Source organism: Emys orbicularis, chromosome 10, assembly GCF_028017835.1.
Source record: "Emys orbicularis isolate rEmyOrb1 chromosome 10, rEmyOrb1.hap1, whole genome shotgun sequence".
Taxonomy (NCBI): domain Eukaryota; kingdom Metazoa; phylum Chordata; order Testudines; family Emydidae; genus Emys; species Emys orbicularis.
Window position 1 is genome coordinate 49570267 of NC_088692.1, and position 17397 is coordinate 49587663.

A 17397-nucleotide genomic window follows, 5' to 3' on the forward strand; every position below is an offset into this window, starting at 1 on the left:
ATGCTCGGGCAAGGGGTCTGCTCGGACAAGGCACTGTCCAGCTTACTCTCCTGCTGAGGAGCGTTCACGCCAGAGGCGTCTGTGGGCTCCAATGGGCCTGGAGTTAAGCTCACTGTCATTATCTCTTAATTAAGGCCTTGATTCAGCACGGTAGTTGAGTGTGTGTAGCTTTAATCATGTGAGCAGTGCCTTAGAAGCCAATGGCCACCTCTCACACAATGAACTTTAGGTCCGTGCCAAAGGAGCCAGCTGAACTGGGCCAAAGTCATGGGTTCTTTCCCTGTCTCCCCTCTGGTCGTGAACACAATTACTGCTAACCCCACTGTCCCTGGGAGGTGGGGGAAAGGAACAGAGCCTACCATTTCCTGCAGGTGTCCAGTAGGATGAGGTTGAGGGCCGTCCGCCTCTGCTGCATCTTCTGGAGGATCCTCTGCACGCTGATGCAGTTCTCAGGGGCGTAGGGCTGTGGGGCGTCAATGGGGACCATGTAGTTTCTCCCAGAATGTTCGTATCCGTGCCCAGCATAGTAGAATACAGCTGCAAACCATGGACAAGAGAGGGAGAGTTATGGGAAGAGGCCAGGCTTTGCGCCAAGAGGCATGGAAAACACAGGGTGTTGTTCGTTACCAGGGCAACCCGCTCCCCTCCTCTTGGGGTCCTATGTCATCTCAGAGCAGGTGTGTTACATCACAGACCACCCTGTGCTCCTGGGTGCTACAACACCTCAGAGCAGGTGTGTTACACCAGAGCCCACCTCCTTCTCCCGGGCGCTGCAACACCTCAGAACGGGTATGTGGCAACACAACTCACCCCCCTCCTCAGAGGTTCTGTGAGGCCTCAAATCAGGTGTGTTGTTCCCCCCATTGATGGTGGGGACACTTCACTATGCAGACGATAACCCGGCTTTCATTTGATTGTCGGTCTAACCTACCTTGCTCCCCCACCATCTTGTGGCCAATTGTCCTAAGTCCTACAACTCTGAGAGAAGCCCTTTCTAGTATCAGCCTAAACCTGTCCTCACCACAGTCTCTGCTGACACCCTTCATCATGGCTCCTCCTGACTGGACAAATCCATCCATGGATTGCAGCTCCCTTCTGGGGACCTGAGCATCTGAAAGCAGTCACCTCTCGTCACTTCATTCCTCAGTTCAGTAGAACTTCTGGAGCTGCAGGGGTGGGGCAGGAGTAGCTGCACCTGGGAATCAGGGAACTGTAACCAGTTCATGCATGGCGCCCCCCCCCCCACCTCTTGTGCTGAGTGGATCTTGGTGGAGGAGAGAAACTAGCACATCAGCTCTTCTAACCTTTGCCTTTAAGTGAGGGCCACTGTATTATGCAGCAACTTGGAACTAAATTAATTTTGCATCCTTAATGTTTCTTTATTACAGCTCTGTGTATCGGATAATAGGCAGCGCTGCCTATAGTTAAGGTTGCCCAACACTTCCCATTATAAGAACCTGTATTCAGTTGCTTATAACTTTGCCAATAACTGGGCTAAAATATTCCATGCCAAGTGTTTGCCTCAAGCTGAATATTTCTGGGAAGATTCAGCTAAAATGGTTCAGCTGTTTCTGAGAATGAGGCTGCGGAAAAATACATTGTTTTTCCCATGTTAAAAAAAATGATTACAACCATTTCATTGAGGAGTTCTAGCACCTCCATGCTTTGGAGCAGGGACTTGACATTTGGCACATGGTCACCTTGGTGTTAGGGAGGTGCCTTCTGCTGCCCTCATGAGACTCTACCCACATTTGTTCAGTTTAAGTGTCTGAAAAATCAGTTTGCACATACCAAAGATTCTGCCCGCCTGGAGGATAGATTTGTAGATTCCAAGGCCAGAAGGAACCGTTGTGATCACCTAGTCTGCTCTCCTGCATCGCACTGGCCAGAGAACTTCCCCAAAGTAATCCTAGTGCATACTCCAGCCCGTCACAGCATCTATGTGCCAACCAGCTGGCAAATGCCCCATCCTCACAGAACGACTGAGATGATGCCATGCTGGGGCTGAGCTGGACTTTCCCTACAATTGCTCCTCCCAGCTTGGGGGTGGGTGGGGGAGGGGGCTGCTATGACAGAAGGCACTACAACTGAGAGCAGAGAGACCACTTTCCTATCCTCTCAATGCTCTGCCTGCTGGCCCCCAGACAGCAGGGAGGAGAAGGAGGAAGCCCCCTGACTTAAACACAAGAGGAGTGAGGTCAGGGGGAGGCAAGGAGGGAGAACAGTTGCAGCGTTGGGGGGTGGGCAGAAACAAGCTGGGGAAAGAGGAGGGTTAGAAGCAGGAGCTGGAGGGCGGGGAGAGAGCAGTGGGGATGATGGAATAGGGCCAGAAAGGGACAGGAAGAGGCTGGAGATGCAGGGGCAGAAGGGTCTGTAACCAGGCAGGGTTGCCAACCATCTCGTATTACACCTCTACCCCAATATAACGCTGTCCTCGGGAGCCAAAAAATCTTACCGCGTTATAGGGGAAACCACGTTATATCGAACTTGCTTTGATCCGCCGGAGCACGCAGCCCTGCCCCCCCGGAGCGCTGCTTTACCACGTTATATCCGAATTCGTGCTATATCGGGTCGCGTTATATCAGGGTAGTGATGTATAAGGGTCAGCCCTTATTTAAATAAAAAAATTGCCCGGCCTGTACTATATCAGTTTGGGATGCCTTTTATCCAACGTTTCCACCAGGGGTGTAGTGCTGCCGGAGTGGTCTGAAGCATTGTTCTGGCACCTGAATCCCTGACGGAGTAGGGCTCGAGCACTTCTCTTTGCAAAGTGCTGCCAGTTGGCACATGGGATTGCAATGCCACTCAGATTTGGCCCAGCTCCCCCTCCATCTCTAGGCCCTGCTGAAAGTTGCACACACACACACACACACACAGCAAAGCCTCCTCTAGGTGTACCTTCCGAGTCCACACGCTTTCTTGCAGCCCCTACCCCAGCAGTGCACAGCACTGCAGCAGGTGGAAACCAGCAACTGCAGCTGCTGACTCAGCTTGCGCCCCGTACAGAATGTGGACAGAAGCCACAATGGCTGCCCAGCCCAGTACCTGAGGCCCTGAGTTCTCTGCAGCACCAGAGCTGGAGAGAGAGATTCCCTAGGAAGGACAAGGGAGGAGAAGAACTCACCCTGAGGTTCAAGTTAAGACTGAGGACATCTGAGGTCTGTCCTGTATTTTTGAAATACAATGTTGTCAACCCTGATAACCACTAGAAACACTACCCTAACTGGAACTGAACCCATTAGTCCTGAGTCTCAACGTATAGCTGTGAAGCCCACCAGCAAAACATATCTCCACCCCTCTCTAGTGGCTGCTCCACAGAGAAGACAAAAGCCTTCTACTGCTCCCAGTTACTCCATTAGCTCTAGTGAAGGAGAACTGTGCTTTGGCTCTCAAGATCCTAACGCTGCTGATGACCTGTGAGGGGGTCAGCATCATTCCACGGGATGGAATTTTTGTTTTCAATTTTTATGTTTTTAAAAAACCTAGGAAATTATATAAAAAACTGTGTTAAAAGAACATTATTAAAGTTTGGCAAGTCAAACACTCAAAAGCTAGGAAATGCCAGAATTAAGCTTGCCTGTGTAACTTTAATTCACCTCCCCTGTGCATATGCATGATGGTACAGTCTATAATTACACACACACACACACACACACACACACACACACACAATTTTTTCCATAGGACCCCTGCACCATTTTTCCTCATTCCCACTGCCACTGTTGTCTATAGGACCCTACCTCAGTTGTTGCTGAAGTTGAAAGGTGTGTAGTGAATGAGGCAGGGGACTGCAGAAAGGATGAGCTCATAGTTAGGGGAGTTGAATGCTGCCCTAGAGAATTGGATTCTATTGCCTCCTGTCCCCACAGAATTCCTACATGGTGCCAGGCAAGTCACTTAAGCCACAATTTTCACAGGTGGCCTCTGTGTGTTTCTCATTTTCTGGGTACCCAACTTGAGACACCGATGGTTTGACTTGCAGAGGTATCGAACACTCACAACTGTAACTGAACTCAATGGGAGTTGTGCTCTGATTATGTAAAGTGATATAAAATGCTACATAAGGCTGTAGGCTTCTCAAATTCACCACCCAAAATTAGTTGACAATTTTTTCCTTTAATTTCTGTGCTTCAGTTCCTCATGTATAAAATGGGGATAATACCAGTCCCTCACTTCACAGGGGTGTCGTGAAGATAAATACATTAATGTTTGTAAAGAATTCAGAGGCCATGAGAGAACCACAGGATAGCCCATGAGGAAATGAAGAATTCTGTATGCAGTGAAAGCTTTGGATCAGGTGCAGTAAATAAGGAAGGGGCCCACAAACTGAATATGAGGTTAAACAGAGATATTGAATTACCCATTCAGTAAACACCGTCCATCCTGTGCACCGAATGAGGCAGGGGTGCTGTCGAAAACATAGTACAAGATCGTGTAATTAAAGACTCTACCACCATGCATATGTACAAGGGGGTGAATTAAATTTGCACAGGCAACCTGGACTCTGGCATTTCCTAACTTCTGAGTGCTTCCTTTTGCAACCTTAACATTAATGTGTTTTAATATAATATATAAATATAAACTACATTAAAATAATGGTATTAAAGTTGCAAAATCAACCTTATGCCAGATTTATGTTGCCCATGCAACTGTAATTCATCCGCCTTGTGTGTATGCATTATGTGAGGCAGATATGCCTGCATATAAAAATTGAATCCCAAAATTGTGATTTTAGGAAGAAAATATCTTTTTATTCTACCCAAGTTAAAGTCTAACCTTTCTCCCAGATTTTGTGTGGCAAAAAAATACTGTTCAAAGATGAGCTGCTGAGTACCAAAATATAAAGGGGAAGCTACAAACATCTGTTTGTAAAACAGGAACTGTGCCTCTCTGGCCATGGCTGAGTATATGTATGCTTGGTGCATTCCTGTATTATCACTTACAACATTTTGCTATCTTTGTATTTCTGAAATTATCTTTGAGTTGGGACTTTTTTTAGGATGGCTGAGATAACGCCTGTGGACTGGCCAATGACCTCAAACATCTCAAAATACCTACACACCTGCAGATTGACTGACTGACGGTAGATTTTTGGTCTGTGGATTTTCCAAGCCCAGAGTTACTGGAATGGGGAGATTCCTCATTTGCAACAAGGGGACCTAATCAGACCCCACTGGGTGATACCAGTTACCACAGAAGAGGAGGCCCCATTCTGATTCTCCAAGAAGCTTCTGAGAAGAGTTTCAAGTGGGAGGAACCAGCCAGGCCACCATCTTCAAAAATTGAATGAAAGGAAGAAGCCCTGATGCTGCTGCTGGCTTGCTTCTGGCTTCTGATGGATACTGGCCTCTGACTATGCAATGGGACCACACTTGAGTCCAGCAACATGCAACAGCTAAGATTTGACAACTACAAGCAAATGACCTCTAACCAGCCAACAAGTCTGCTGACATTAAACACTGGAGCCAATAAGACCACCGGCTGATCTTTTCAACCACGCACCAGCTTCTTAAAGCTGATCGAAACCACAAGTCATAAAACCATCCTGCATAAGTATCAACCTTTTGTGTTTAGTTGTATTTCACATTGGCAGTAGCGGGATGCCTGTACCTCAGCATTCCACCACTTGATTTTAATCTCCAGCAGATGGTTAGTAGGGAGCAGTGTGTGTGTGTGGCTAGAACCCACAAAATCTATTTGAGAATGGAGCCTATAGAATAGTTCCTCAAATATCTACCAGCCCTAGGTTAAACAACCTTGCTGCCTAAAAGATCACACATCCATATATTTCAGGGGTAGGAGTTGTATGTTTAATCCTGAGAAACCATGTGATTTTCACCTAAATTCGTCATTTGAACATTATATGTAACAAGTTGAGTCATCTTGAATTGTATTGGAATATTTCATTGTAACCTTACGTTGTGTGTGGGGAGACTGGATAGCCAATAATTTGGGCAGGCAACCTTAATTGGCATCAGAATTGCAGTGATTTTACCCTCCTTGTATTAGCTATTCGGCTGGAACCTAAATATATTGATTGGAATTGAGACTGATAATGCCCTGTTACTTTGGAGCTGATAGTTAAACAAGTCTGTGGCCTTTCCAAATTATGACACAGAGTTTATAAGGAATTGTTTATTCACATGGTTTAATCAACCTGATAATTAGATTAATTCGATATGAATTAACTCACATTCTTGTAATTTGATTGGTTTATATGTATTTTATGCTATTGCTAAGTTATTTAGTTTAGTTAATAAAACACATAAAACTGGGACGTTTGGTTTAGATGTTTCCTTCTCAGAAATCAGGTTGTAAAGTAAAGGTAACTCTGTGACCTCCCTGGTGGTGGTGCATAGACCTGCTCCTACAGCCTGACCATAGCTGGTACCTGAACTGGAACACTGCTGTTTTTGGAGGGAAAGTTCATTTTTGTATTGATCATTTCTTTCGATCAGCACCATGGGTTCCAGAATCTTGGAGGGCAGTGGATGAGAGCCAGTCAACCTAAAGGTTGACCAGTTCCCCACAATAAGTCTATGCTCCTCTCAGTTATGATCCAATCTTTAATTACATGATCACGGTGATGGACTGGAGCTGTTCTGTAGTAACTGATGAATACTGTATGTTGACCTGGTTATTGGGATGTTACAATATGACTGTATTGGTACATTGGTTAGTGTTATGGGCTGTAAGGAAAAAACAAGCAGGCAGAGAAATGAGTAACTCAAGATAAGCCACCCCTCAGCAAACACTAGTAGATTTATCATGGACAAAGCCTGAACTATGAGCTTGAAGATTTTTCCTCCTCCCCAACCAACCTGCAAAACTAGTTTTGTCCAGAAGGGCCAAAGAAAGGGAAGGCAGAAAAATAATGGCACTCTGGCAGCTTAAAAAGGATCTCTGTCTCAAGAGAGGGGGGAAAACCAGACAGAGACACAGGGACCTAATGAGGATGGGAAGCCTCTAGGTAAGATAGATATGTGTAGATGGTTTGTTGTTTTATAATCCTTTTTCTCTAAATGCTTTGTTCATATTGTTAAAATAAACACCACTGTGGTGTAAGCAGATTGTCTGGTCATTGGTCACAGACTCCCAAAGGGAAGAACTGTAGGTGCCAAACTCAGTCCAACCTGCTGGGTAAGCACTGTGGAGTCACTGTTCTGTAGCCTGGGGCCCAGACAGAGTGGGAGAACTGCCCCAGGAGAGGTGCAGGCAGGAGGCCTGACACGTGACGGGGTGCACTCAGGGAAAGCCGGCAGAGGACAGTGGCTCAGCTAGTCCTGTAACTATGGCAATCACATACTATCCATTTCACACAACTGCTGCCTCATTCAGTGCACAGGATGGACAGGGCTCAGGGAACGAGACAGCTGTTCGATATTTCTTTTATCCTCAACATTTAATATGTGGCCCCAGCTTTATTTGCTTCACACCCTGCAAACCCTGCACTGAATATGGAATGATAAGCTGCTTCATGGGCCTTTCTCTAGTGCTCATCACCATAGTGACAGCCTCACAAACATGAATAAATTTATCTTCACTGCCTTCACATGAGATAACAGAGCATGAGTTTACATATGCGGAACTGAGACATAGAGGGGTTAAAGCCAAAATTGTCCACTAATTTTGGGTTCCCAAACTGAGACACCAAAGGACTGCATTTCCCGAGGTCTGAGCATTTCTGTAGCACTTTACAGCTTTAAAGAGCAGCTCCAATTGACTTCAATTGCAGCACTTCTGCAAACCAAACACCAGGTGTCTCAAGATGGGCACCCAGAAAAGGAGGAACTGACAATTAGTGTCCAGCTGTGAAAACTGTGGTTTAAATGAGTTCCTAGCACCACACAGGAGCTCTGTGGCAAAGCTGGCAATAAATCCCAGTTCTTCTGGGTAGCAGTTACACCTTAGCTAAATTCACTACACACCTTTCAACTTCTGCAACCAATGAGGCAGAGATCCTACAGTCAACAGCCTCCTTCATTACACTGCCCTAATTCATCCCCAGAGCAGCTCCAGCCTGCTCTGAATGAGGCAGGGGGCCTGTTGAAAAAAATAGTCTGAGATCATATATTTAGAAACTGTAACATCATGCATGCACACAAGGGGGCTGAGTTCACAGATTCCAAGGCCAGAAGAGCCCATTGTGATCATCTTGTCTGATCTCCTGTACAGCACAACCCCCGCCCCATTATAAGCAGCGTTTGCTCCCCCAACTTTCAACATTGCACCACAGAGCTGGATGACTTGAGCTAAAGGGCTACCTCCATCAACAAGCAGCAGACGACTATTATACTTTGTGCACCAGCCACTAGTGGGTTAAATATGCATGCTTAGCCCTGTTTTGCTGACAGTATAGCCAAGTGCAAAAATGTGGCTAAGAATTGGGGCTACCATAGGGGAACTGGTTCTGTTCCCAGCTCATGTAACTTCTCAGTGGCATAGGTTTGTGAAGGGCTGTGATGAAGCAGGGAATTGTTTTAATGGTTTGTATGTGTGCTGTTGCAGAGGACCAGGTGTGAGCTCGCCTAGCTGCCTGGACCCCAGACAACGGCCTGGACACAGTGGAATGTAGCAACTGGTGACCCAGAGACCCACCCCAGCTTGGAAACCAGCTGGTTCTGGCCAGTGGGAGGACAAAGGGCAGAGGAGAGAGGGCCCCGGTGATCTGTTTGTCTAGGAAAGAAGACAAAGGACGGAGGAGAGGCTGTTGGGGAGGTGGATATAGGATGGTCGGCTGGAAGAAGGTTGCTTCTGGACTGGGGACAAAGAGCAGCCTGAGCCCACCTGGACTGAGACAGACTCAGTTCGATGGTACTGGGACTTTCTAGGCTCAACGGCCCTGAGAACGTCCTGTGCTGTGTTCAGATGTTCAGTAAATGCTTCTGTTTTACGCTGGCTGAGAGTCACTGCAGTCTAGAGATCAGGGCTGCATTGCTACCTCTGGGTGTGGAGGCCCCAAGGGTGCAGAGCAAGTGGACTCCCTGAAGGGACTCACGGAGAGAGACAGGCGTGCCGAAAGCTCAGAGAGGTGCAGCTCCAGGAGGTGGTGGAGCCCAGGACTTAACCCCCAAGAGTGAGTGTGACTCCTGACAAGGGCTGTCACACTGAAGGGGTGCCTCCCAGGGACCATACGGAGTCAAGAGAGCACAGGGCCTGTGAGTCCGTGACAAGGGCACAGTGATTAACACCAATCTGTAGAAGAATGGTGATTTCTTGGTCTCCTGCTTCCCAGCCCAGTGCATCTTCCCCTGGGTCAAAGAGTATTTTGATGGGAGAAAATCCTGCTGCAAACCATAGAGGATCTAGAGCTTAAAAAATAATAATAACCCAAACAAACCAAAAAACACCCAACAATCGGAACAATTTGTATAAAGAAAATGTAAGGCAACCTTTAACACAGGGCTCACTGCCACACCCCCTGCAATAATAATGACCACTGCTAACTGCTCTCTGGTTTGCTGCCCGTGGTGGCTGTCTGCTTGGCCTGTACTCTGGTGAAGGTGGCTTTGGAATGCTTACCATAGACTCCTTTCCCCAGGAGCTGCAGGAACTGATTGACAGCTATCAGCATCTCCGCCTTGTTCAGGTCCAGGAGGGAGACCACCCGGAATCCCAGTCGCTTTAGGAGAAGGCTGAGTTCAAACACATCAGTGATGGGAGCCATCAGGTGCGGATGATTCCAGTAATGGTTGTTGCCCACCAAAAGTGCAACCTTGTCTGTTGCTGGCAGAAATATCAAGTGACAAGCAAAGATGTAAGTGTCTAGGCAAGGAGATTGATTAACCAGCAGAACCCATTCCAGGAGCTTTGGATGCTGGTAGATCAATGTTATACATAAACTGCAGGACTCCTCGAGGCTGTTTGATCAGGAAGCAGTCCAGGAAGGGGGGTGGGGGAAGCAGAGGTCTGATTGCTCATTTTGGGGACACGTTCTGCCCCGTCCCAGTCAGGGCTGAACAGGGGCAGTCCCACTACATAAGGAGGGTAGGATTTAGTACATTGAACTCCCCGCATGGCCCAGAACTCTCCTCCCTGCATGGCAGCACGTAGTGTGGAGAAAGGCCAGAGAAGCCACAGGAAAGGTGAGGGCACAAAGGCCACAGACTGGGCTCTGCAGGGGAAAGACTCCTGCACCCTGCCCCATGCATCTACCCCAGGGCCTGACCCAGCTAGTTCCGCTGGCCATTGTGCTCTGGATTTGCCCCACAGGGGCATTAAGAAGAGTTATTAACCTGTTCTGTAATTGTTGTTCTTCGAGATGTGTTGCATGTGTCAATTCCACCTCAGGCGTGTGCGCGCCCAGTGCACCAGAATCAGAGATTTTCCCCTTAGCTCTACCTGTCAGGGCGGCGCATGCATCCTCAACCTCCTCATACTGCTGTGGGTGGAGCCACCCCGGACAGACTCCAATAGAGAGGGGGAGGAAGGTGGGTCATGGAATGGACATGGACAGCAGTTACTGAAGAACAGCAATTACAGAACAAGTTAATAAGCGTTTTTTTCCCTTCTTCGAGTGATTGCCCCTGTCCATTCCACTTCAGGTGACTCACACGCATTTCACTCTGGAGGTGGGTTTCGGAGTCGACCTGAACAATGACTGAAGATCTGCACATCCTGGCATCGTCTCTGGAATGCTGAGATATAGCACAATGAGTAGTACAGGTATGTACCAATGACCAAGTTGCAGCTCTACAAATGTCTGCTCTAGGTACTTGGTCCAAAAAAGCTGCGGAAGCTGCTTGAGATTTTGCAGAGTGCTGCCACACTGCGTGGAGAGGGCACCTTGGCAATGTCATAGTGCAGGCGTATGTAGGATAAAATCCTCTGTCCTGCAGGAGGATGGAATACACACTCACCACCGTGCCCTTTTTTGTTCAGGGTTTGAAGTCCCTTCAAATCTGGAAGTGGCCTCAAATATGACCCTCACTGAGGCACTTCAGGTAGGTGGAACATGGGAGAAGGCTCTACACGTGCACCACAACCGAGGCATACCCTGGTACAAGGCATCAGTACCCTGTGAGTAAGGGGGAACCCATGCTCCAAGAAAAAATAACTCAGAAAACCTACACTAATCTAACACTAATGAATACCACTAACTTTATAAAGGGAGAAACTTGCAGTAGCAAGCCCAGGCGCTCTGACTACTGGTCATGGGTGTGGAGAAGGAACTTAAGAGTGGTCAGAAGCAGCTCCACCCTTTATACCACTGTGCAACAGCATAAGATTGCTGAGGACACATGTGCCACTTTGATGGGTACCGCTAAGGGAAAAATCTCTGGCCCTGGTTCACGGGGAGCATGCACACCGGCAGTGGAATGGACATGTACAATCACTCAAAGAACTGATGTTTCCTACTTTATCTGTGAGACTGTGGTGTGAGATGGTACATGCTGGCTATGGGGGAGGGGTGCCTGGCGTGGTCTGTTTGTACAGCTGTATTTGACAAATGCACCAAGGCACTGTTAGAGCAGAGGAGAGGCGCTGGGTCCTCTGGGAGGAGTGTTTCAATCAAAATAAGTTACAGCTTCACTGCACTTTGGACACAGGTTTGTTTTGACAGGAAGAGACAAACACAGCACTCACCAAAAAATGGATCTGGCAGACATGTACCTGCAAAAAGACAGGGAGGAAATCAACCCCCAAGCACAAAGTTGTCTGACACCAACAGTCCCTGATTAAACAGCCCCCTTCCCCCAATATAACGCTGGATCTAACAGCTCCGCACTCTGCTCTGACACAGAACAGTGGAGAGGTGAGAAGCCCAAGGCCAGGATGGAGGCATTGAGCTTTCATGTTACACAGGAGTAAGTCAGTGATGCCTGCTACTCCGCACCAAGGGGACGGGTGGGGCGGGGCCTAGCTTTACCCCCAATATGTCAGCCAGCATAGCTCCGAGTTGCTGAGATCATCGAACATTACTACCCATGGCACAAGAGGAAGGCAGGCGGAGCTGTGCCTCCCAAGAGCACCATTCCTTCCCTGCCCTGCCCCTCTAGCAAACCAGCCTCGCCCTAAAGATATTGGCCTAGCTTCTCAAAAGTAACTGGGCATTTTGGGTATTCAGCGGACACCCCTGAAAGGGGCTTGGTTCCCAGTAAGGGCCGAGTACTCACTCCTTGAAAACCAGTCCCCCCTATGGTGTGTGAGGCAAAGTGAGGAGGGGAGGGTGGGAAGGTGGGTGCATGGCAGCTGAATTCCTCCCAAGACAAAGGTCAGGGATGGATTGGTGAGGAAGGCAGAGAAGCAAGGTCAGACTCCGAGAGGGAGGGAGACAAGGGGTTGGTGACAGCAGCCTGGAAGTCTGATGGAAAGTAGATCAGAAGAGGGGCAGGAGGGGGCTGAGGGTGGAAGGTTGGAAATGGCAGAGGGGCAGGCGGCAGGATGAAGGGGAGGAGCCAAATGCCACCAGCCTGTCTCTTCTGGTTCCTGATGTAGTCTAGCGTTTCTCCATATTCAAGGCATCCTGCTAGGAACTGCCCCTGCCCCTGGGCTGCTACTCTCTGCCTGTGCAACTATCTGCTCCCCGAATGGCAAAGGAAAAGAAAAACAAAATCAAAATCTCCAACCACATCAGCCTCCAGCCCAAATTGCTCAGGCCAGCAGTTCTCAGCCTTTTCAGGCTGCCAAGCCCGTATTCAAAGTCAAAAATGTGCCTGACCTCCTCACATTTATTACAAAAGTCAGAGGGAAAAGGGTGCCAGTGCTAACAAGGATAAGCCTAGATAACTGAGTTGTGTCTGTGTTTTGAGAGACTGATGGAGAGCACTCGACCGTGCAGGGTAAGGGGGGGCAGGGAGCGGGAGATTTTCTTTGCTTTAGACTTGTGCCCCCCACAACTGCATTTAGTGATCCACCGGGGGTGTGACCCACTGGTTGACAAATACTGGCTTAGCTATTTGGTGACCCATCTTACTTGTCATGTGTTTTGGAATGATTATCTGAACCCAGCAGGACAGCACGCCTCACTCGCTGACACACACCAGTGAGCTATTCGTTTTCAAATGATACCTCACGAGGCATATTTTGTACAGAGATTATTACCATAGCGTGTAGGGTGTGAATACAGGGGTGCGTTCGGTCACCACCACATTTATTATTTTGTAAATTATTTTATAAATGATTTTTAAGCCAATCTCATGATTTTTTGGGGGGGACTGACTCATGAGTTTGAACGTGTCAGGAGATGACTTTTCTAATTCTATGGGGTGGGGGTCTGACTCCATCCACTTCCCTCTGAAATAGCCCATTTGTCCCCATCTCCCTCTGGCAGTCTGTATCTTGTGGGCACAGGCTCTATTGTGTAGGTTAGGGCAGCTGTTACTTGTTTCAGTTTGTTTGAATATGTGCAGTGCACTGTTTCACCACAACCTGCACCCTGTGACGGCTCCACCAGTTACTGAGATGGTGGGGATACTGGGCTAGCTTCCATAGTCTGCCCATTTGCACTGCAAAGAGGCTGTAAAGCTAGCTGAACAGGCTAGCCAAGGACTCCCTCAGCATGGGAGACTCCCCAGCTGAGGCAGATCTGGCATAGCCATCCTTATGGCACCACTGCCTCAAACCCCAGGCAAAAGGCATGGCCAGCACCAGGGGTGTGGCTAGGGCATGGCCAGTTCAGCGGTGAGGCTGCTCTGAGTTACACTGGATACAAATTAGTCCCTGGACTTCCCCACAATTGGGGAGCTACCCAACAGCAACGGAACCTCAGTAGAAGTGGGGAGCCCCCCTGCTCCTTCTCTTCCCTCCGAGGCCCCACTCCTGCTTCTCCTCTTCCCCCTGAGGCCCTGCTATGGGGTGGGCACATGGGCCAGGGGCTGCTCTCAGGCACCCTGAGACCCCACCCAGGACAGGTGGAGGGTCCAGGGCTCCCCACAGTGGCCTGGGCTCCCTGGGCAGCTCTTACCCCTCGGCTCGAGCTTGCGGCCTGTCCAGGGGGCGGGGCCTCAGGGAGAAGAGGAGGAGCAGGGGTGGGGCCATGGAGAGGGACCAGGCCTCATGGCAAGGAGGGGCTAAGGCCCACCTCAGCCCCCCACCACTAGGATGAGGCTGGTGCCACTGGCACAGGCTGCGCTTCACAGCGGGGAGAGCTGATCACTTTATCAGCTCCCCTGCCGCGAAGCACAGCCCCTGCCGGTGCCGCTCTGTGCCTGCCCGAGGCTTGCAGTTTGGGGGGGCAATGCAGCCCCCTGCCTGCCAAACTACGCTCATGTTAAAAAAATTGGCAGGCATGGCCCTCCTGGTCCCCCCCAGTTCCAGTGCCCCTGCCTTTGCCCCATCCTCCTAGGTCCCAAGACAAGCACAGCTTGGCCAGACCCAGGAATCGGGCCTACTGACTTCCATGTCCCTATAGCATATGTATCCCTGACATTTTTACCAGCTCTGTGTGTTCAGCATTTGCTAATGTGGTATGCTAGATTCCTAAGATTAGTTCCTGCAGTGCAAACTCAATACTTCTCATCCAAAATTATTCTGGGTAAGAGCTATGAAATCCACATCTCTGTAGACCAAGAATGCCAAAGTGAGAATCTTGCAGCACATTATAATGCAACAGCTTTTCTATGACACTGCTAGGGATTCCTTAGAAACAATTCCTTTTTTTAAATCTGATACTGACAGAAAACACTTGACCAAGCTCTTAGCGTTCAGCTGTGCTCCTGACCTGAGCTCTCTGGGTAGAGTAGATCTGCAGGGCTAGTGAATGAATTGCTTAGACCCAGCTCAGTTCTCTGGTTGATTCGACAAAGTCATTGCTTCTCTGGTTACCAAGGAATTTCACGTGACTGCTGTATGTAACTCTGCGTCTTGCGGGATAAATGCACAGGACAACCCTTTGCATTTCGATCTTTTTGTTACTGGACTGAGAGACACACTCCTTGTCTGAGTGGCAGCACAGACGTTATTTTTTCCCCGTATAGATTCCACTTCCTGGGCTAAATTTAAAACTCTTCCCTTCCCATGGAATTCCAGGAATGCCATTATCGCTGCTCTGAGTGGCTTGTCAGCAGGGGCTGGTAGACAGCTACTTTCTCAGCTCAAATGAGCTGGCAGTGCTTCACTGAGGCCACTGCTTCAAGTCAAGGTATTTACTGGGCATGAGAAACCATTCTACAGGCTGTCTCTCTGACAGGCATTGCCAGAACACCTCTGAATTCTCTATGGCCCATGGGACGTCGCGTTGCTACAGCCACAAAGAGCATTCTTGGTTCAGCAAGAGTTGCCCTGATATTACTCCAAACCCTTTCTCACCCGCCCAGGACCCCAGGAGTAGATAGGCATCACCCACATTTCTCAGATCAGGAAACTGAGACAGAGAAGTTAAAAGCCGAAGTTTCGACAGTGGCCATTGATTTCTGGGATGCCTGTTTTCAGGCGTGCATAAAGAATCTAAAGTTGGGCTCACAGAATTACCAGCCCCTTTTGCTGATGCTGGCCGACCTGGCTCACCCAAGGCCAAAGAGGGAGTCAGTGTCAAAGCCCAGACGCTGGATCACCTAACCCCATGGCGCTCAGTCCTACACTTACCCTCATAGGCCACATCGACGCTGGCCCCGAGATAACACAGTGGCATGGGCCCCTCCAGGTCACTGCTCTGAAACCCAGCCTCTCCTATTATCTTTCAAACTGAACACCCATTTGTAACACAGCAGGGTGTGAATTAGATCTGCTCACCTACGTGAATCTCCAGGGCATCAGTCCAGTGTTCCCCTTGGCCATTGGCTGCACAGCAAAGGTACGTGCCAGAGTCACTCAGCTTCGCAGAGTTGATCTGAAGAGATTGACAGTAACATCAAATCGTTTTCACCTGGAGTTTGTGTCCCCAGATTACAGCTGCCAAGTACCCACTGCCCCAAAGCCTCTCACTATTACTTATCAGGCCTCATAATTAAGGCTATGTTTTAGTCACGGGTATTTTTAGTAAAAGTCACGGACAGGTCATGGACAGTAAACAAAAATTCACGGCCCATGACCTGTCCATGACTTTTACCAAAAATAGCAGGGAATAAAAATTGGGAGGGTGAGGGGGGGACTGCCTGGGGGCCCCGCAGGTGCTGGGGGAGGGTGGGGGGGGAGGCCGGTCGGCAGCGCACAGTCCGGGACCCCCACTGGTGCTAGCACCTGCAGGCACCGCCCCCGCATCTCCCATTGGGCGCAGTTCCAATCAGCTAATCCCCAGAGTGACCAGGAGGAGGTGCAGCAGCAGACCCTGTGACATGCCCCCAGTGCAGCACCCCCATGCTCAGATTCTCCAGGTACGGGAGTGGTTTGGGGGCAAGTTAGCTCCAATGTGTCTCGTTTAATGTGACCATTTCTATTGCTCCCCTGGGAGGGCTGTGCATTGTTGCCTCTGTGTCTGGCAGAGTTCTTCATTCATTTCTAGGATTCTCCTGTACTCAGACACAGACTCTGCAAAGTCACAGCCACCCAAGGGACAGAGGGGGTACCTGGTCTGTGCCCACCCAACCACAGAGACCCAAACAGTGCAAAGAGCTTACAGCCTGCTTTGCAGGGAAACCTGACCCAATTCAAGGTGGTTCCTCTAAGGCCAAAGAGGCAGGGTGTGGTGACATTGCATGTAATTTTGCTTGATTGCATAAACTAAAGCCCTGGAAGCTGAGGGATGTCCCAGCTACCACGTGAGACATGTCCCACATGGCTGGAGAAAAGCAGAGTCACCTGGGGCTCCAGTAACCAAGATGATGATGACACTAGGATGATGACACTAGGATATCAGTCACTCACAGGTCATTCATGCCTATTCCAGGAACCTTTCTTGTGCTTTCTTGTGGCTGACTGGGATGGGGGAAGTTCTCTCCTGCTCAGAGCCCAGCTATGAGCACCCTCTTCCCCTCCCTGCACCATTACACTGAGCCAAAGCTTATGAACCACCTAAAGACAATGTTACCAAGAGTTTCTTCTTCTTCTGATGCTTCATGGGGGTCCCGTTGTGGTACCACTGGTAGTGTGGGGCTGGCACCCCCAGAGCAGCACACTGCAGCTGGAGTGGCTTGCCCACCTTTACTTCTGGCGCAGTGGGATTGAGGACTATGACGGGTTCTCCTTGCCACAGCTCAGGGAGCAGGCCTGGAAAGCAACATTACAACTGAATTAGAGAGCATTTCTTTGCTACAGCGTGATGAAAGAGGATGAATGGCTCCTCAAATCAGGAGTATGCACTAAAACCCAGAAGTGTGAACTCTCCCCATGTGTTTCGCTTCTCCTCTAAGGCGTGCCATGCCTCTCAAATGCTCTAGCTATCCCCTAGCAAGCCCTCTCCATCCACTATGCAGTTTCTGGAATTATACCTTCTACCCCACCCCACCTCCCCAGAACACCTCATGGCACAGTCTGCAACACCCACCTTCCATCAAGATGAACATACCACCACCCTCAGTG

At 49.2% G+C, this 17397-nt stretch overlaps 1 protein-coding gene across 1 annotated transcript in view; it reads right to left on the reverse strand.

Annotated features, from left to right (window-relative positions):
- The window catches only part of LOC135884235 (mucosa-associated lymphoid tissue lymphoma translocation protein 1-like), a 60614-nt gene that overhangs the window by 34459 nt on the left and 8758 nt on the right, over window positions 1-17397 (reverse strand). The window contains exons 4-8 of the mRNA XM_065411492.1: window positions 16907-17085; window positions 15673-15769; window positions 11587-11613; window positions 9523-9726; window positions 360-537 (exon numbers count right to left, since the gene is read on the reverse strand). Of these exons, the coding sequence (XP_065267564.1) occupies window positions 360-537; window positions 9523-9726; window positions 11587-11613; window positions 15673-15769; window positions 16907-17085 (685 nt within the window). The remainder of the gene's footprint in view (window positions 1-359; window positions 538-9522; window positions 9727-11586; window positions 11614-15672; window positions 15770-16906; window positions 17086-17397) is intronic.